The 21,017-nt window shown below is 42.5% G+C and overlaps 1 protein-coding gene across 5 annotated transcripts in view; it reads right to left on the reverse strand.

The window, feature by feature from the left end:
• Positions 1-1,311: 1,311 nt before the first annotated feature.
• bzw1a (basic leucine zipper and W2 domains 1a) overlaps positions 1,312-21,017 on the reverse strand; it is a 36,072-nt gene continuing 16,366 nt past the window's right edge. For 3 of the 5 annotated variants that reach the window (XM_080720854.1, XM_080720856.1, XM_080720857.1), the window contains 6 exons: positions 12,823-12,932; positions 9,987-10,157; positions 7,130-7,276; positions 5,150-5,288; positions 3,949-4,080; positions 1,312-1,414 (listed from right to left, as the gene is read on the reverse strand). In XM_080720854.1, the coding sequence (XP_080576980.1) occupies positions 1,383-1,414; positions 3,949-4,080; positions 5,150-5,288; positions 7,130-7,276; positions 9,987-10,157; positions 12,823-12,932 (731 nt within the window). In that variant the 3' untranslated portion in view covers positions 1,312-1,382. Of the gene's footprint in view, positions 1,415-3,948; positions 4,081-5,149; positions 5,289-6,771; positions 6,841-7,129; positions 7,277-9,986; positions 10,158-12,822; positions 12,933-21,017 lie in introns of all 5 variants that reach the window. The other 2 variants (XM_080720858.1, XM_080720855.1) reach the window with 2 other exon arrangements.

Genomic DNA, 21,017 nt, shown 5'->3' on the forward strand with positions numbered 1-21,017 from the left:
CGATGGATGTGATTGGCCCACGGAACAGGAAGCAGCAGGTCACATGGAATGTCTGTATCAAAAAAAAAAACACAAGAGAAGAAGAAATGGACAGGAAGGAGCCAATGAGAGGAGGGAGGGGGCGGGGACAGGAAGGAGCCAATGAGAGGAGCGAGGAGGCGGGGACAGGAAGGAGCCAATGAGAGGAGGGAGGGGGCGGGGACAGGAAGGAGCCAATGAGAGGAGGGAGGGGGCGGGGACAGGAAGGAGCCAATGAGAGGAGCGAGGAGGCGGGGACAGGAAGGAGCCAATGAGAGGAGAGAGGGGGCGGGGACAGGAAGGAGCCAATGAGAGGAGGGAGGGGCGGGGACAGGAAGGAGCCAATGAGAGGAGGGAGGGGGCGGGGACAGGAAGGAGCCAATGAGAGGAGGGAGGGGGCGGGGACAGGAAGGAGCCAATGAGAGGAGAGAGGGGCGGGGACAGGAAGGAGCCAATGAGAGGAGCGAGGAGGCGGGGACAGGAAGGAGCCAATGAGAGGAGCGAGGAGGCGGGGTCTAACCTTGCTTCAACTTCCTGTCTTTTCATGTCGTTATTTATTAATGCGCGACTGATCCTGATTGGTCGCCCCGAGCGTGACTGGCGGGTCGTTTTCGGCCAATCGGGAGCCAGGCAACGGTTCTGCCGAAGCCCTTTTCAACCCATTTCCACCTAAGAATTATTGAACGCTTCTTTAACTACTGAAAAATAGCAGATCTACAAGCTCGCAGCACGGTAAAATCGTGATCCCTCTTGTTGCAAGATCTACAAGCTTGTAGATCTGCTATTTTTTTAATAGTTAAAAGCAAACAAATAATGGTTAAAGTGGTCTTGTGAATCTAAAGGGTTCTGAATGGGTTCAACTAGGAGCGGGGGGGGGGGGCACCTGCTGCTAATATAATATATGCACATACCGAGTGTATATATTTATATTATAATATAATATATATACACATACTGAGTGTATATATTTATATTATAATATAATATAATATATATATACACACACTGAGTGTATATATTTATATTATAATATAATATATATACACATACTGAGTGTATATATTTATATTATAATATAATATAATATATATATACACACACTGAGTGTATATATTTATATTATAATATAATATATATATACACACACTGAGTGTATATATTTATATTATAATATAATATAATATATATATACACACACTGAGTGTATATATTTATATTATAATATAATATATACACACACTGAGTGTATATATTTATATTATAATATAATATATACACACACTGAGTGTATATATTTATATATATATATATTTAAAAATAAAACAAAAGGAAAGGGCTCCAGGTCGTCATGGTTACAGCAGCCTTCAGTCTGCCTCCTCTTCGTCAGATTCAGATTCTGCGAGGAAGGAGAGAGAAATGACACTTTATTGTTATTTACTGTTTTATGCTTTTAACACATTGACTGCCCACTGACCCAGCTAGGGCATTCACCAAATATTACAATATTCAAATATCAAAGTCAATATTCAACGTTGTTAACCGAAGTCGAATATTCGCTTATTTTAATTTATTGTTTTCTCTTTAAAAAATCTATAGTTTATAAAGCTTGGCTAGATAGGAAGTCATAAGAATGAGTTGTCAATATCCCTGGTGGATGAATTTGTTAATGCTACTATACCAGGGCTTCTCAAACCTTTTTAGGCCGTGACCCCCAAAATAAACATATTTGAACTGGGGACCCCCCACCCTGACAAGCACTTGGAATTGTAGGTATTACATTTAATGTGACTCGGTTCTGCAGATAAATATTGTGAAAATAGCAGATCTACATGCTCACAACGCCTCGCATTGCGAGATGTTGTGAGCATGTAGATCTGCTATTTTCACAATGTTCGCCTCTTGCTTACCGGTACTTAATATTTGACAGTTTGGTCAGTCCTGTCCAATATTCCACTATTCCAATACTACTACTAACCCTAGTAAAAATCACTATTGGTGAATGCCCTGCTGCCCACTAGTTTTAAATCATAGCTATTCAGTGCCAGCTTTTTCTGGTAATTTTAATGGAGGCGGGTTCACTTTTCTGCTGGTTTTCTATGCCTGGATCTTTTCTAGTTTCTGTATTTCTATGCTCTACAACTGGTGACACCGAGGGGTGACAGCAGTTTTCCCGGTGAACCTGAGCACAACGGTGGGGGCCGATGGGCAAGGAGGGTTGCGAGCTTATGAGAAACAACTAAAATAAGACCTTAAAACCTGGAGAAAACAGTTGTGTGCATTAGCACAAGATTAGATGAGGATAAAGGAAATCATTAAATGGAAAACATTAAATTAAAGGAGCTATAGTCAACTTTTTCATTGTAGGGCCGACACTTTGTTTACATCCTAGTCTATAGACTAGAATGTAAACAAAGTGTCGGTCTGACAATGGCCAAAATGATTATTTTATCATTATTTTATGCTTTTTGTGGTCATTTTTGAATAGAAACACATATATGAAGATTATTTTTTTATAAAATATTTTTGAAACATTTATATTTTAGCATCCGTTTTTCAAGAAAAAGTTGACTATAGCTCCTTTAACTCCTGAAAAGGCTTCTAAGCCTACACTAGCCTACTAAAAACTAGTGGAACCGCGATCTTGCCACACGTGAATAATTGTGGTTGTAAACAATAACACAGACAATATAAATCCTTAGTCTAGTTGTGGGAAGAAAAGGTTATCATCATGGCCCCAAATAACTTTTAAATATCTTGCAATTGGCGACGAGTCTCTTACTAAATCGGCAAGAGTGCCTCTCATTCTCAATACATAAAGGCTAAGCTATATTATTATAACCTCTCCATCATCTGCAATAGTCAGTGGTGTGTGTTCCCCACACTCCCAAGCCCCCACCTTTGCGCTCAGGTTCACCGGGAAAAACGCAGTCTCAACCGAGGGACAAACTTCAGCCTGGTTCAGTGGAACGGCGGCGACCGCACGACTTTTTATCTTCTTTTTCACAACACGATGAGAGACAGGCTCGTCTTTTACAAAAGTTGGAAATAATGGATGGATTATTTATCCTGAAAGGTGAGTTTTCACCTGTCTATGGGAGAAGTGATAACTACCTCCTTCTCTGGCCTCCTGAAAGGTGAGTTTTCACCTGTCTATGGGAGAAGTGATAACTACCTCCTTCTCTGGCCTCCTGAAAGGTGAGTTTTCAGGGCAGTTTTGAAGGATGCCAGCGAGCTACATGTTTTAAGGGAGGTAGTTAAGGAATTCCACTCCTGGGTGGCAGTGTTGTAGAAGGAGAATTTACCCATGTTTGTCTTATGGGTTTGTGTTATCAGATCATTGTGTGTGTTAGGGCATTAACGACTTGTGATTTTTGCATGTCGTCTCGACTCAGTAAAAAGTTGAGTTGAAGTCGACTTTATCGTTTGATGACGTCATCACATCACACACGACCCCCTGATTATTTTGGGGGATCCCCAGATGATTAACTTAATGTGAAACATTGTTTTCTCTCTCAACAGTAAACAAACCAACATAAAGTTTAAGTGTATAGAGGGTATCTGCACGTTTCTAAAGTGATAATTTAAGGACTTTTTAATACCTCTAAAATGACAAATTAAACATTGGCCAAATTGTCAAATATATAAAGGTAGAAATTGTGAAAATAGCAGATCTACATGCTCACAACGCCTCGCAACGCGAGGCGTTGTGAGCATGTAGATCTGCTATTTTCACAATTGAAAGTATTTTCTTTCTTTTTTTCAACTTCGACTTTCGACTTTTGCGGGTGGGAGTTGACTTGTGTAATTGTCGACTTTTTCGTTAATGTCCTCTGGTGTTGTCTAGTGGCTTTGTGTTACCAGATGGTAGTGTGCACTCCCTCTGGGCGTAGCCAACCTTTTGGAGGTGTTTAGTAGGTTACATCTTCTCACCTTCCTCAGCGTTCTTCAGCCACTCCACGAACTTCTTCATCTGCTGCAGGAAGACGCTCTTCCCTTTAGACGTCATGTTATGCGTTCCGTCCGTGTACCACTTCAAGATGGCTTCCTCGCTGAGCACGTCGGCTGTGGAGGCAGAAACACACCGCCTGTATTAATACCATGTACCACTTCAAGATGGCTTCCTCGCTGAGCACGTCAGCTGTGGAGGCAGAAACACACCGCCTGTATTAATACCATGTACCACTTCAAGATGGCTTCCTCGCTGAGCACGTCAGCTGTGGAGGCAGAAACACACCGCCTGTATTAATACCATGTACCACTTCAAGATGGCTTCCTCGCTGAGCACGTCGGCTGTGGAGGCAGAAACACACCGCGTGTCAGCGAGTACCGCCGCACGCACACCAATGTTGTTTTTGACGGCACATTTTGATTTAGTTTTAGTCATCGTCTTTTGAATAAAATGTCATTTAGTTTTTGTAAAAGTCAACTAAATATCATACGTTTTTAGGGGACTAAATCTACAGTTGAGTCTGTTTGGCTGTGTAGCTCATGCCTCGGACGCCCGACGCTTACAAGCTGTACCTCGTTGTAAAGGGGACGAATCAACGATAAAAATGATATAAAACACAATACAATTTGGTATTATTAAAGGGGAGATGTAATTAATTATTAATATGTTTCCTTTCTTTTTGTGCTGAGTGTATAAATAAAGTACCTTTGTGAGCAGGACAACAATCTTCTGGAAGGAGTTTATATTAATTATAAGTGTTCAGTATAGGGCTGTCACGATATGACATTTTACATGACGATTAATTGTCACTCAAATAATTGGCGATTAACAATTTAATTGTGTTTTTGTCGTTGATAATTACATTTCTGTTTGGCTTTTAGGCTTTGAAGTTGTACATGGTAGATATGAAACATAACCTAAATATACAAATACATTACTGACATATTTGACAACTTACTACTAAAAAAATAACATTGATAGTGGAAATAGCCGATCTACAAGCTCACAACGCGTCACAACGCGTAGATCTGCTATTTCCACTATTTCAGACATTTTTCAACATTCACGATTATGACGATTATGACAAAATAATTGCGATAATGTCAAATAATCACGATTAGACGATTATGTAATAATTGTGACAGCCCTAGTTCAGTATATATTATAGTATAGATGAAGTACCTTTGTAGAGCAGGACAACGATCTTCTGGAAGGAGTTCATAAAGTGGATGTTGTCGTAACAATACTCCTGGATCTTCAGCAGCAGAGTGACCTCAGAGAGACCCTGGGAGGTGAACTCCTTTAACAGGGGACTGTATTGCTGTAGACACATTAATATAGCAACTATTATTCACATAACTCCTTGAGCAGGGGACTGTATTGCTGTAGACACATTAATATAGCAACTATTATTCACATAACTCCTTTAACAGGGGACTGTATTGCTGGAGACACATTAATATAGCAACTATTATTCACATAACTCCTTTAACAGGGGACTGTATTGCTGGAGACACATTAATACAGACACTATTATTCACATAACTCCTTTAGCAGGGGACTGTATTGCTGTAGAGACACATTAATACAGACACTATTATTCACATAACTCCTTTAGCAGGGGACTGTATTGCTGTAGAGACACATTAATACAGACACTATTATTCACATAACTCCTTTAGCAGGGGACTGTATTGCTGTAGAGACACATTAATACAGACACTATTATTCACATAACTCCTTTAGCAGGGGACTGTATTGCTGTAGGACATATTAATATAGCAACTATTATTCACATAACTCCTTTAACAGGGGACTGTATTGCTGGAGACACATTAATATAGCAACTATTATTCACATAACTCCTTGAGCAGGGGACTGTATTGCTGTAGGACATATTAATATAGCAACTATTATTCACATAACACCTTGAGCAGGGACTGTATTGCTGTAGGACATATTAATATAGCAACTATTATTCACATAACTCCTTTAACAGGGGACTGTATTGCTGGAGACACATTAATATAGCAACTATTATTCACATAACTCCTTGAGCAGGGGACTGTATTGCTGGAGGACATATTAATATAGCAACTATTATTCACATAACTCCTTGAGCAGGGGACTGTATTGCTGTAGGACATATTAATATAGCAACTATTATTCACATAACTCCTTTAACAGGGGACTGTATTGCTGGAGACACATTAATATAGCAACTATTATTCACATAACTCCTTGAGCAGGGGACTGTATTGCTGTAGGACATATTAATATAGCAACTATTATTCACATAACTCCTTGAGCAGGGGACTGTATTGCTGTAGGACATATTAATATAGCAACTATTATTCACATAACTCCTTGAGCAGGGGACTGTATTGCTGTAGGACATATTAATATAGCAACTATTATTCACATAACTCCTTGAGCAGGGGACTGTATTGCTGTAGGACATATTAATATAGCAACTATTATTCACATAACTCCTTCTATTGCTGGAGACACATTAATACAGCAACTATTATTCACATAACTCCTTCTATTGCTGTAGGACACATTAATACAGACACTGTTATTCACATAACTCCTTCTATTGCTGTAGGACACATTAATACAGCAACTATTATTCACATAACTCCTTCTATTGCTGTAGGACACATTAATACAGCAACTATTATTCACATAACTCCTTTAGCAGGGGGCTGTATTGCTGATTGCTCATCACGGCCCAAACCCTAACCAACCTTTAAGTGTTTAATGGCCTGCTCTGAGTGGTTGCTCTGGGTGGTTAAACTAACCTTTAAGTGTTTAATGGCCTGTTCGGTGACCAGCTCCTCCTTCTTGTTCCACTCCACACAGCTCATCACGGTCCTAACCCTAACCCTAACCCTACCCTAACTCTAACCCTACCCCAACCATAACCCTACCCCTACCCCTAACCCTACCCTAACTAACCTTTAAGAGTTTAATAGCCTGCTCAGTGACCAGCTCCTCCTTCTTGTTCCACTCCACACAGCTCATCACGGTCCTAACCCTACCTCTACCCCTACCCCTAACCATAACCCTACCCTACCCTACCCTACCCCTACCCCTAACCCTAACCATAACCCTACCCTACCCTACCCTACCCCTACCCAAACCCAAACCCAAACCAACCTTTAAGTGTTTAATGGCCTGTTCGGTGACCAGCTCCTCCTTCTTGTTCCACTCCACACAGCTCATCACGGAGGTCCAGATGATGCCGATCATCGTCTGCTCTGAGATGTTGGACTTCTTCATCTCCTCTCTGCTGTATGTGATGATCTACAAGACCACAGAACAACAGATCTATAAGACCACAGAACAACAGATCTATAAGACCACAGAACAACAGATCTATCAGTATCATCTCCAACATGGCACACATAAAACAGGAGTGAACATCTAAAGGTCTGCTGGGTCATTTGCAGTGATTAGTATTGTGTTTCACCTTTAAAACCAGTGTTGATTTCGTCGACTAAAACTATGACGAACCACATGTCCAGCACATGTCCACTGTGCTTTTTTCACTGACAAAAACAAAATAAAAACAAAATAAAAACTAAGCTGTGATGACTAAAATTAAGACTAAATATACTGACAATTGTGTCAACAAAATAAAAACTAGACTAAAACGTTAAGGAGGGACTAGTGGAGAAGAGAGTCATTTTATGTTTGGTTACTCTCAGGTGTTGTGTGCTGAAAATAGCAGATCTACAAGCTCACAACGCGTCGCACTGTTACTGTTACAACGAGGTACAGCTTGTAAGCGTGGGGTATTCGTGGAATGAGCGGCACAGCCAAACGTGAGGGTAGCGCCGACCAAAAAATGAGCCAAAATGGCCTGCAATGCTAACTGTTCTGCTGGCTTTACTCTCTGATTGGGACACAGTTTAACATGAACAGTGTAAAAGTGTAAAAATGGCCAGAATTATGTGTTTTTTGTTCCTTTCTTGTCCTTATTATTGTGGCAGATTGCAATCATTCAATGCACCAAGCATACTCAAATCCTGCCGTGCGGGTGCTTCTAAGCACCGCCCGCATGCACAGGACAGTGGCTGAATGGCTCCGGGCGGGGCTTGTAAAGGTAACAAGCGCCCTCTATTCTCCAGGCACCACTCGGCTGTTTAGTTTAGGTTGCTATGCTAGCGTTTTTGATGTGATGTTCACCCACATAGCAGCTAAATCTGGATGAAAAAAAAAAATGCATGTGTATGGATCGAATATGGTTCTTAACATGAGACTGGTCTAACACATAAGTGTTGTTTCCCTATTTCTTGGCAAAAAGAATGACGTGACTTTATAAACACACACTGGCTTCCGTTCCTGGATGTGACTGGTTGCGACCGTAGGTCGCACTTACTATCAAAACCTGCACAAACTGTGAGTCAGTCCGTCAGTCAGTCAGTCCGTCAGTCAGTCAGTCTGTCCGTCTGTCTGTCACACCTCACACGTCACACTATTGCCCTGCTCATATCTCCGCAACCGTTGCCCCGATCCATGCCAAATTTTTTACACACGCTCCTTGGCTGCCAAACTACAACCTCCAAGGACCCCCGGAGCTCCAGGGACCCCCAGGTCCCTGGGGGACCCCCAGATGTAAAAAAAGACCAAATGTGCAAAAATGACCAAATGACCACTCCAACATGGCTGCTCACGGGGAATTCCCGGGGACCACCGACTCCTGGTGCTCCAGAACGGATGCCAAAGTGGTGGCGCCCCCAGTGGAGGACCCCCTCCACTGCAGCTCACATAAAATGCCGTAACTCGGGCTAGGAGCGTCCGGGAGAGCCGGGGCCGGTACCTATTCGTCCGCCAAGGCAACGCGGAGACCCCACCCCTCATTTCTCACATGGCCCTCTTCTAGCGCCACCATGAGGCCGATTCTTGCAAAACACATTTTTGGACACTGCTCCTACAGATTTTGCCCTAAAATCACGCACATCGGTACACAGTATGTCTACACATTGCCCACACAACTAGGAACCAATGGCAGTTACAGCCCTCTTTGTGTGTACATGTGACCTACGGTCGCTTATCTCCCGATTAGGGAGTCTTACTGGTAAACAAGGAAATGTCTCTTCCTGGTGGCAGAGAAGTGTACTTTTTTCTTTAAATAATGGAATGCTATTTTAGACTGGCTGAGAGGGTCGGAGACACTCGGGTGCACCTCGTGTTTCCCAACGCCTCTCAGACGGTGTTTAATACCCTGGTAACCACAAGCCTCGCGTGGCTTATTGCTTTAATAACTTTCTGGGGGTCCCCAGTGTATTCCTACCTCTTTCTGGGGGTCCCCAGTGTATTCCTACCTCTTTCTGGGGGTCCCTGTACATACAGTGTATCCCTACCTCTTTCTGGGGGTCCCTGTACATACAGTGTATTCCTACCTCTTTCTGGGGGTCCCTGTACATACAGTGTATTCCTACCTCTTTCTGGGGGTCCCTGTACATACAGTGTATTCCTACCTCTTTCTGGGGGTCCCTGTACATACAGTGTATCCCTACCTCTTTCTGGGGATCCCTGTACATACAGTGTATTCCTACCTCTTTCTGGGGGTCCCTGTACATACAGTGTATTCCTACCTCTTTCTGGGGGTCCCTATACATACAGTGTATCCCTACCTCTTTCTGGGGGTCCCTATACATACAGTGTATCCCTACCTCTTTCTGGGGGTCCCTATACATACAGTGTATCCCTACCTCTTTCTGGGGGACCCCAGTGTATCCCTACCTCTTTCTGGGGGTCCCTGTACATACAGTGTATCCCTACCTCTTTCTGGGGGTCCCTGTACATACAGTGTATCCCTACCTCTTTCTGGGGGTCCCTGTACATACAGTGTATTCCTACCTCTTTCTGGGGGTCCCTGTACATACAGTGTATCCCTACCTCTTTCTGGGGGTCCCTGTACATACAGTGTATCCCTACCTCTTTCTGGGGGTCCCCAGTGTATCCCTACCTCTTTCTGGGGGTCCCTGTACATACAGTGTATCCCTACCTCTTTCTGGGGGTCCCCTCTAGCTATCAGCTCCTGCAGTTCTTTCTGCAGCTCCTTGCGTCCAGCGATGCTCTGCTGGTTGCGAGCGAAGTCAGAAAGCTCCTTCAGTCCGGCGTCTGTGAAATACTTAGAGAAATGTTCACAGCTGCGCTTGTTGGCCGGAAACAGTTCCTACACACACACACACACACACACACACACACACACACAGGTTAGGGAAATGACTGCTAACAAACAATCTCCACAAACAAGGAGGAACTTCGTGGAATGTTAACTCTTTTACCGCTTCGGACGTTCCCGTTCGCCCCGATGTTGAACCCAGCTCGTTGCCAATACAGATAGGGCTGTCACGATATGACATTTTACATGACGATTAATTGTCACTCAAATAATTGGCGATTAACGATTTAATTGTGTTTTTGTCGTTGATAATTACATTTCTGTTTGGCTTTTAGGCTTTGAAGTTGTACATGGTAGATATGACACACAACCTAAATATACAAATACATTACTGACATATTTGACAACTTACTACTTAAAAAAATAACATTGATAGTGGAAATATCTAGTGGCAGATCTACAAGCTCTACAAGATCTACAAGCTCACGGGTCCGCAGCAGTGTGCCGACGGGCCGGTATTCCGACACTAAAACTAACCCTAACTCTACCCCCAACCCTAAACCTAACCTCAGTAAACCTTACCTCAGTAACTAACCTGCCGACACTAAGTAACTAACCTGCCTTACGCTAAGTAACTAACCTGCCTTACGCTAAGTAACTAACCTGCCTTACGCTAAGTAACTAACCTGCCTTACGCTAAGTAACTAACCTGCCTTACGCTAAGTAACTAACCTGCCTTACGCTAAGTAACTAACCTGCCGAAGCTAAGTAACTAACCTGCCTTACGCTAAGTAACTAACCTGCCTTACGCTAAGTAACTAACCTGCCTTACGCTAAGTAACTAACCTGCCTTACGCTAAGTAACTAACCTGCCTTACGCTAAGTAACTAACCTGCCTTACGCCAAGTAACTAACCTGCCGACGCTAAGTAACTAACCTGCCGACGCTAAGTAACTAACCTGCCTTACGCTAAGTAACTAACCTGCCTTACGCCAAGTAACTAACCTGCCGACGCTAAGTAACTAACCTGCCTTACGCTAAGTAACTAACCTGCCTTACGCCAAGTAACTAACCTGCCTTACGCTAAGTAACTAACCTGCCTTACGCCAAGTAACTAACCTGCCGACGCTAAGTAACTAACCTGCCGACGCTAAGTAACTAACCTGCCTTACGCTAAGTAACTAACCTGCCTTACGCTAAGTAACTAACCTGCCTTACGCTAAGTAACTAACCTGCCGACGCTAAGTAACTAACCTGCCGACGCTAAGTAACTAACCTGCCTTACGCTAAGTAACTAACCTGCCGACCATGTCGGAACAGCGGATAGTCGGGATAGTGAGCGGACCCCCAAGCTCAGCTGCTATTTCCACTATTTTGGACATTCACGATTATGACGATTATGACAAAATAATTGAGATAAATGTCAAAAAATCACGATTAGACAATTATGTAATAATTGTGACAGCCCTAAATACGGCTCGTTCTTTTACCTTGTCTGATGACTGTGAATAGTGACTGTGATATTTGAATATTGGAATATTTGGTGAATGCCCTACTGTACTATCATTGATACAGACGGTCACAGTTTAGTATGTAAAACGGCACATCACATCCGTGTCCTCTTTTTTTACGGTCTATGGGTTTGCTGCTCTGACATCACACTGACATCACAGTGATGTCAGGGGAACCACACTATCAGAATCCCTTTCATGCCCATACATGGAGATCCCTGATGTCATCAATATTAAGCCCATATCTAACAGGACTTTATATGGGAATGCCCATATATGGAATAAGACAGCCTGTATCTGTGTGGCTGCTTCTACAGACAGGGATCTCCATGTATGGGCATAAAATGGGATGGTATGTATGATGTCAGATGTCATAGACGTCATAGGACTTTCACATAACCAATAACTGAGTAAGCATGTTTGGGCTCTCACATGTTTGGTTATCCATTCCTACTTTCCTCAGCATGGCTGCTACAGAGTTGATGTCCTTCTATCATGTATATTACAGTATAATGATGTCCTTCTATCATGTATATTACAGTATAATGTATATAATAAAGGGTTAGGGTTAACCTACCATCAGTCTATTATCCATTCCTACTTTCCTCAGCATGGCTGTATAACAGTAGTACAGTAGTATAAAGTATATTAACGTACCATCAGTCTGTTATCCATTCCTACTTTCCTCAGCATGGCGGCTACAGAGTTGATGTCCTTCTATCATGTATATTACAGTATAATGATGTCCTTCTATCATGTATATTACAGTATAATGTATATAATAAAGGGTTAGGGTTAACCTACCATCAGTCTATTATCCATTCCTACTTTCCTCAGCATGGCTGTATAACAGTAGTACAGTAGTATAAAGTATATTAACGTACCATCAGTCTGTTATCCATTCCTACTTTCCTCAGCATGGCTGTATAACAGTAGTACAGTAGTATAAAGTATATTAACGTACCATCAGTCTATTGTCCATTCCTACTTTCCTCAGCATGGCTGCTACAGTATATTATTATACTGTTAGGGTTAGGGTATATAGTATATATATATATATATATATATATATATATATATATATATATATATATATATATATATATATATATATAGTTACCATCAGTCTGTTGTCCATTCCTACTTTCCTCAGCATGGCTGTATAACAGTATAATGTATATAATAAAGAGTTAGGGATAACCTACCATCAGTCTGTTATCCATTCCTACTTTCCTCAGCATGGCGGCCACAGAGTTGATGTCCTTCTCATTGATCCATGACTTGAACAGCTTCACTGCAAAGGCTGCTGACACGCCTGGAAGAGACAACACATAGACCCTTTAATACCAGGGACCCCCAGGGACCCCCACATAGACCCTTTAATACCAGGGACCCCCAGGGACCCCCACATAGACCCTTTAATACCAGGGACCCCCACATAGACCCTTTAATACCAGGGACCCCCTGGAAGAGATAACACATAGACCCTTTAATACCAGGGACCCCCAGGGACCCCCTGGAAGAGATAACACATAGACCCTTTAATACCAGGGACCCCCAGGGACCCCCTGGAAGAGACAACACATAGACCCTTTAATACCAGGGACCCCCAGGGACCCCCTGGAAGAGACAATACATAGACCCTTTAATACCAGGGACCCCCAGATACAACCTTTAATACCAGGGACCCCTAAGGACCCCCAGATAGAACCTTTAATCCCAAGGACCCCCAGATAGAACCTTTAATACCAGGGACCCCCAGATAGACCCTTTAATACCAGGGACCCCCAGATAGAACCTTTAATACCAGGGACCCCCAGATACAACCTTTAATACCAGGGACCCCCAGATACAACCTTTAATACCAGGGACCCCCAAGGACCCCCAGATAGAACCTTTAATCCCAAGGACCCCCAGATAGACCCTTTAATACCAGGGACCCCCAGATAGAACCTTTAATACCAGGGACCCCCAGATAGAACCCCTGGCCTAGAGGAAGCTTTCATGACCAAGGTCATTAAATACCAACCTCTGCTACATCCCATCTCAGAGCTGGGTTAAAGGAGCAGACTAGTTGTGTTTATATGTGTCAGTCTAGGACATTAAACCCACAGGCTGGTTGTTAGAGGGTTTATATGTGTCAGTCTAGGACATTAAACCCACAGGCTGGTTGTTAGAGGGTTTATATGTGTCAGTCTAGGACATTAAACCCACAGGCTGGTTGTTAGAGGGTTTATATGTGTCAGTCAAAGACATTAAACCCACAGGCTGGTTGTTAGAGGGTTTATATGTGTCAGTCTAGGACAGGGGTCCTCAAATACAAATCTTGAAGGTCCACAAATATTTTTTTGAAACAGGTCCGGGTCCGGGGAAAAATAAATTATATATATATATATATATATATATATGTATATATATATATATATATATATATATGTCTGGCAAGTACAGTTCATGTCCTACTTGCCCTCAGGTCATGGCCACTTGCCCTCATAACCTTAATTAGGGATCCCTTTCATACATTATTTTACATTGGCTAATGTTTTTTTTAGTAGTTTGTTGATGCAGTAATGGTCTTTTTCTGTTTATTTTGTATTAAAGGGTGTTAAGTCCTTAATTATGACTTCACTTTCATCTGGCCTGGGGACTCCTCCAAAATCATTTGGGGTCCTATTTGACCCACAAGTTGATTCACTTGACTATTGAGTAACAACCCGTTGAAGGGAGAACAGAATGTAATAAATCAAGGTGGAGCAGAGATATTTATTTTACGAAAATGATTGTTTGCGCCAAGTTTTTGTTTCTTTTAGCAAACTGGGATAATCTTCGAATGATTTATGCTTGTGTCGCAACGTGAATATCGATCCGAAAACGAGGTGTCGCGCGTCGGAGACGATGCGGAACGTGGCTCACTCCTATACCGAGTAATGCGTGTGGCTCTGCTGCATGGCTCGCTGGCTGCAAATCCATGGAGAAAGAGAGAGGCAGCCATGGCTGCCTGTGGCACCTCGCGAAAACTCTCTGGAGAGAAGATTATAATCCTCATGCAAACGTATTCACGTTGATGTTGTGCTTGTGCGCGAATGAAACCCACAACTAGTTTACAGCCTGCAGCTAATCGCTGCTGCTGCGTGCTCCCTGCCTCGAAAGCTTCCGCACTCCGCCGTCTGTGAAATGAACACTATCAGCGCGTCGTTGTCATAGAGATGACAACCCATAATAGTTTATGCCCCGGCATCAGCCAATCAGCGTGGCGTTCTCTCTCTCGCACACAGACTTCAGAGCGCATGCAATGAAGTGGAATACAATGAGAAGTGGAAACAAAACGGAGATTTATTTTTTATTTTTTATAATTCGTCCTGGGTCCGGTCGGCGGTGCCTCGCGGTCCGGACGTGGACCGCGGTCCGCCTATTGAGGACCCCTGGTCTAGGACATTAAACCCACAGGCTGGTTGTTAGAGGGTTTATATGTGTCAGTCTAGGACATTAAACCCACAGGCTGGTTGTTGGAGGGTTTATATGTGTCAGTCTAGGACATTAAACCCACAGGCTGGTTGTTAGAGGGTTTATATGTGTCAGTCTAGGACATTAAACCCACAGGCTGGTTGTTAGAGGGTTTATATGTGTCAGTCTAGGACATTAAACCCACAGGCTGGTTGTTAGAGGGTTTATATGTGTCAGTCTAGGACATTAAACCCACAGGCTGGTTGTTAGAGGGTTTATATGTGTCAGTCTAGGACATTAAACCCACAGGCTGGTTGTTGGAGGGTTTATATGTGTCAGTCTAGGACATTAAACCCACAGGCTGGTTGTTAGAGGGTTTATATGTGTCAGTCTAGGACATTAAACCCACAGGCTGGTTGTTAGAGGGTTTATATGTGTCAGTCTAGGACATTAAACCCACAGGCTGGTTGTTAGAGGGTTTATATGTGTCAGTCTAGGACATTAAACCCACAGGCTGGTTGTTGGAGGGTTTATATGTGTCAGTCTAGGACATTAAACCCACAGGCTGGTTGTTAGAGGGTTTATATGTGTCAGTCTAGGACATTAAACCCACAGGCTGGTTGTTGGAGGGTTTATATGTGTCAGTCTAGGACAGGGCTACTCAACTTGAGATGGCTCAGGGGCCACTCAGCAAAATACCAAAAGTCCAAAGGGCCGCAAGCTAAAAATGACGGTCCTATTTTGGACGTTTACATTGATTTTGTACAGTACACAGTCTAATAATTAAGGAAACGCACAGAAAACAGCCACATTTCCATAAGCCAGGCCAAATCTCATTGAACCAAAAGATTGTCATGGATGGAATGATGAAATTGATGACATTTGAATTTTTTATCAAATTAGGCTTTATTCACAAAATGTGAAGTGAAAATGAACAGTTCTGGTTCAACCTTTTTGTAACCTCCCCTGTGTCTGGGTATGCAAAGCTAGTGAACTTTGGCAACGTAAAGGTATGTTTTCTCATGCCACTAACACTCCTTTTCATTAATAGGACAGATTTAAAATAAATAAACGTTTATACTTATTATTCAATCACTCAAACCCCAGCATCCCTATTCTTGGGGGACATAGCCGATCTACAAGCTCACCAAAAGATGCATTGTGAGCTTGTAGATCGGCTATTTTTGGTGAAGAGAGTTATTGTTAGGCCTGTGCAAAAAAATCGATTCACTATATTATCGCGATGTTAAGGCCGGCGATTCAATTAATCGATTTTCAAAGTTCAGAATCGATTTTCCCGATTTTATTTCTCTCTCTCTCCCTTTGGTGCGACCTGGTTGGAGGATGAGTAAAAAAGAATAAATGCTGGAGGATCGCCTCTCTCTCTCTGCTCTCTGCCTGCTGCTGTGCAGAAGAGCCTCGTTCGCTCGTTGCTCCTCCTCTCTCTCTCTCACACACACACACACACACACACACACACACACACTCTTAACTATAGCGGAGACTCATCGTGGAGCGACAGATTCACTCTCTTTCTCTCTCGCTCACCATGGATAGATGAGATCTCAATTCTCAAATAGTCTACTAACCTTTCTTTGTATAACCATGCTTTTGCTGTTGTCACCTCGAACTGGATAATCTATAATCCATGGAGCTGTACGGGTTGAATCGCTCGTGTATGTCTTCAACCTCAAGTTAGAGACATTAAACTACTGTTACGTGCGAAACAGCTGTGGCTCGTAACGTTAAGTTCCAAAATGCGCATTTTTTTACTTCATAGACAATCAGCTGAAATGAACGCACCTGCTAAACTTTTCTGTCTTTGACGTAGCATGTGTTCTGTGTTGTTAGTGCATGCGTGCTGCGTGCGTGCGTGCGTGTGTGTGTCCAAGTGAATGCTTTCTATGATATCAAGTAGCCAGCTACTTCCCAGTATCTCCTCTTGAAACTGACTTCTACTTCACTCCAAAAGGACAGTTTTATTTTTCCATCCTGAATGGCACTAGGCCTAAATTAATATTATTATTTCATTTAGTCTACAGTAGCCTACGTTGTGCATTAATGCAACTGAAAGTCAAAGTTCTAGGTATTACAGTTATATTGCCTCTGTTAAGGCTCATTCCCACTGGGCCAGATAACAGATTAAAAAAAATCTCTTTCTCCAGATATTTTTCCATTCAAAGTGGATGGTAGATATAGATAAAAAAAAAGAAATCGTCCACAGATAGAATAAATATCTGTGGCAGATTATTATTATTTTCATCTGTATCTACCATCCACTTTGAATGTGGCAGATATTTTGTTTGGCCCAGTGGGAATGGGCCTTTAGGCTAGATATTTGTTATTTTTTCTTGAATTAATTAGTTAGCTTCAATTAACTTGAAGCAAAAATACATAGGCTAATACAGCATTTTGTAGTTATCATGAGACATATTGTTATCGAGGTATTCAACACTATATTGAATATTGAAGGCTTTCCTAAAATACACAGCCTTAGTGTTTTGTCAACTACGGCTGTTCATGCAGAGAAACCCAAAAAGTTTGGGTCATTGTTAATCTTTAGCCTACATCAAGGCAAACTATGGTATGGAAATGAACACAACTATCACCAGCATGATAAGGCTATCACGCTATACAAAGAAAAAGATGGTGCTACCTAATTTCTGGTGGTGCTACAATGAAAAGGTAGGTGGCACCAGTGCTACCTATGAAAAAGTTAGTCTGGAGCCCTGATTTGGCTGCATTGATTTTGAAGTATATAACTTTTAATGTTTTATATTGTTTAGAATTGTTTTAAAATGTTTCAATATAAAAAAGCTGTAATTTTTGGGGAAAAATCGCAATAATCGTGATTCGAATCGCAAATCGCAGGAAAGCGCAATTAATTGTGATATAATCGAATCGTCACCCAATGAATCGAAATCGAATCGAATCGGGAAAAAGTGAATCGTCACAGGCCTAGTTATTGTATGGAAAAATAACTCAAGTACAGTTCAACTCCCCCTCAGATGCACTGTACTTGTAAAACAGTTTGATGCTTTGAGCTTTGTAAAACACAACAGCTCGTTGGAGGAGATTTGTGTTAATAAGCATAGTTCCTTGGCTGCAGCGCGATCTGTTGGAATGCTTGCACTGTCGGTGCCATAGAGTTATAGTCGGAGCTGACTGGCGGAGTCGCGGAGGGAGAGACAAGCAGCGGAGACAAGGGCTAGGTCTTCATTAGACTGAAACATGGCGATCGCGGGATTCGCGGCCGTTCATATCGCACGACCGTCATGCGTCTCCGCTCCAGTGAGCCCGACTGTGGTTGTCTGCTGCAAAATCTCCGCATATTTGTCTGTCTGACTGTCTCGTTGTACTGTAGCTGTGTTGCCGCCTGCATCTCTGCACTGCTACATTCGCTTCCTGACTCTTATCCCTAACTACGGAGTGCACCGAGGGTCAAACATCACCGCGTTTTGCGTTTCGCGTTAACTTTGACAGGCTTAGAAAAATCATATTTTTTTTGGCATGATCATGACGGGCCGCACAGACATGCGGAAAGGGCCGCATGCGGCCCGCGGGCCGCGGGTTGAGTAGCACTGGTCTAGGACATTAAACCCACAGGCTGGTTGTTGGAGGGTTTATATGTGTCAGTCTAGGACATTAAACCCACAGGCTGGTTGTTGGAGGGTTTATATGTGTCAGTCTAGGACATTAAACCCACAGGCTGGTTGTTGGAGGGTTTATATGTGTCAGTCTAGGACATTAAACCCACAGGCTGGTTGTTAGAGGGTTTATATGTGTCAGTCTAGGACATTAAACCCACAGGCTGGTTGTTAGAGGGTTTATATGTGTCAGTCTAGGACATTAAACCCACAGGCTGGTTGTTAGAGGGTTTATATGTGTCAGTCTAGGACATTAAACCCACAGGCTGGTTGTTAGAGGGTTTATATGTGTCAGTCTAGGACATTAAACCCACAGGCTGGTTGTTAGAGGGTTTATATGTGTCAGTCTAGGACATTAAACCCACAGGCTGGTTGTTAGAGGGTTTATATGTGTCAGTCTAGGACATTAAACCCACAGGCTGGTTGTTAGAGGGTTTATATGTGTCAGTCTAGGACATTAAACCCACAGGCTGGTTGTTGGAGGGTTTATATGTGTCAGTCTAGGACATTAAACCCACAGGCTGGTTGTTGGAGGGTTTATATGTGTCAGTCTAGGACATTAAACCCACAGGCTGGTTGTTGGAGGGTTTATATGTGTCAGTCTAGGACATTAAACCCACAGGCTGGTTGTTGGAGGGTTTATATGTGTCAGTCTAGGACATTAAACCCACAGGCTGGTTGTTAGAGGGTTTATATGTGTCAGTCTAGGACATTAAACCCACAGGCTGGTTGTTGGAGGGTTTATATGTGTCAGTCTAGGACATTAAACCCACAGGCTGGTTGTTGGAGGGTTTATATGTGTCAGTCTAGGACATTAAACCCACAGGCTGGTTGTTGGAGGGTTTATATGTGTCAGTCTAGGACATTAAACCCACAGGCTGGTTGTTAGAGGGTTTATATGTGTCAGTCTAGGACATTAAACCCACAGGCTGGTTGTTGGAGGGTTTATATGTGTCAGTCTAGGACATTAAACCCACAGGCTGGTTGTTAGAGGGTTTATATGTGTCAGTCTAGGACATTAAACCCACAGGCTGGTTGTTGGAGGGTTTATATGTGTCAGTCTAGGACATTAAACCCACAGGCTGGTTGTTAGAGGGTTTATATGTGTCAGTCTAGGACATTAAACCCACAGGCTGGTTGTTAGAGGGTTTATATGTGTCAGTCTAGGACATTAAACCCACAGGCTGGTTGTTGGAGGGTTTATATGTGTCAGTCTAGGACATTAAACCCACAGGCTGGTTGTTGGAGGGGTTCAACAACTTGAGATGCCCAAAAAAAGAGGCAAAAAGGCTGGCAAAACATTGAGCCTTCTCTGTTATAATCAGCAGCCTCCACATGATGGAGACGCTGCTACTTGTACCCATACAGTACTGGGCGACATGCTGTTGTATCATGAAGACATACGGAGCATCGCAGCGGAAGTGATTTACTGGTCCCACTAAAGAATATCCCCTTCACTTTTACAAAAATATTTATAACAATTATGTTCAGCCTCGAAACAAGCCATCCAGGATGGCAGTGAATCACGACCATACAACCTTTGATCCTAAGTGAAAATATATCTTAATATTTAATTATTTGATATACTACATTTAATAAATACCCTTTGTTTAGCCATTTTCAAAATGTCCTTTTCATAGAAACAAAGTTTTATTTTAGTGGGACCAGTAAACTACACCCACTGTGACACTCAGCCTGACATGCATTTGGTTTCACTCCATTATTCAGTCTGAAAGTGCTTCCTACAGGATTCACACACATTTTTACCAATTCATTTCCAAAACTTTTCCAGAATATTTAACCCGATTTCCAGGACTATATAACAATAATTCAGCTCAATAACGAGTCGCTTACTCCTATGCACAATGCCCAAAGACAGGTAGTGTATGCCAGTGGTTCTCAACCTTTTCAGGCTGTGACCCCCGAAATAATCATGTTTTAACTGGGGACCCCCCCACCCTGACGAGCACTAAGAGTAGAGGAATTTTGTATAACACGGTTTTATTGTGAAAATAGCAGATCTACATGCTCACAACGCCTCGCAACTTGTGAGCATGTAGATCTGCTATTTTCACAATTTCTGCCTCTAATATTTGACAATTTAGCCAATGTTTAATTTGTCATTTTAGAGGTATTAACAAAATCAATAACCAAAGACAATGCATTGCTATTTTTTCCAGGACCCTTAATTGATTCCAAAACGTTTCCAGTACTGGAAAAAAAATTCTAATTTCAAAATATTTCCAGGAATTTCATGACCGTGGGAACCCTGTTCCTGCTACAGCAGTTTCTGGGATGGGCGTTGCAAG

Source organism: Nannobrachium achirus (assembly GCF_963921795.1).
Source record: "Nannobrachium achirus genome assembly, chromosome: 24".
Lineage (NCBI taxonomy): Eukaryota > Metazoa > Chordata > Actinopteri > Myctophiformes > Myctophidae > Nannobrachium > Nannobrachium achirus.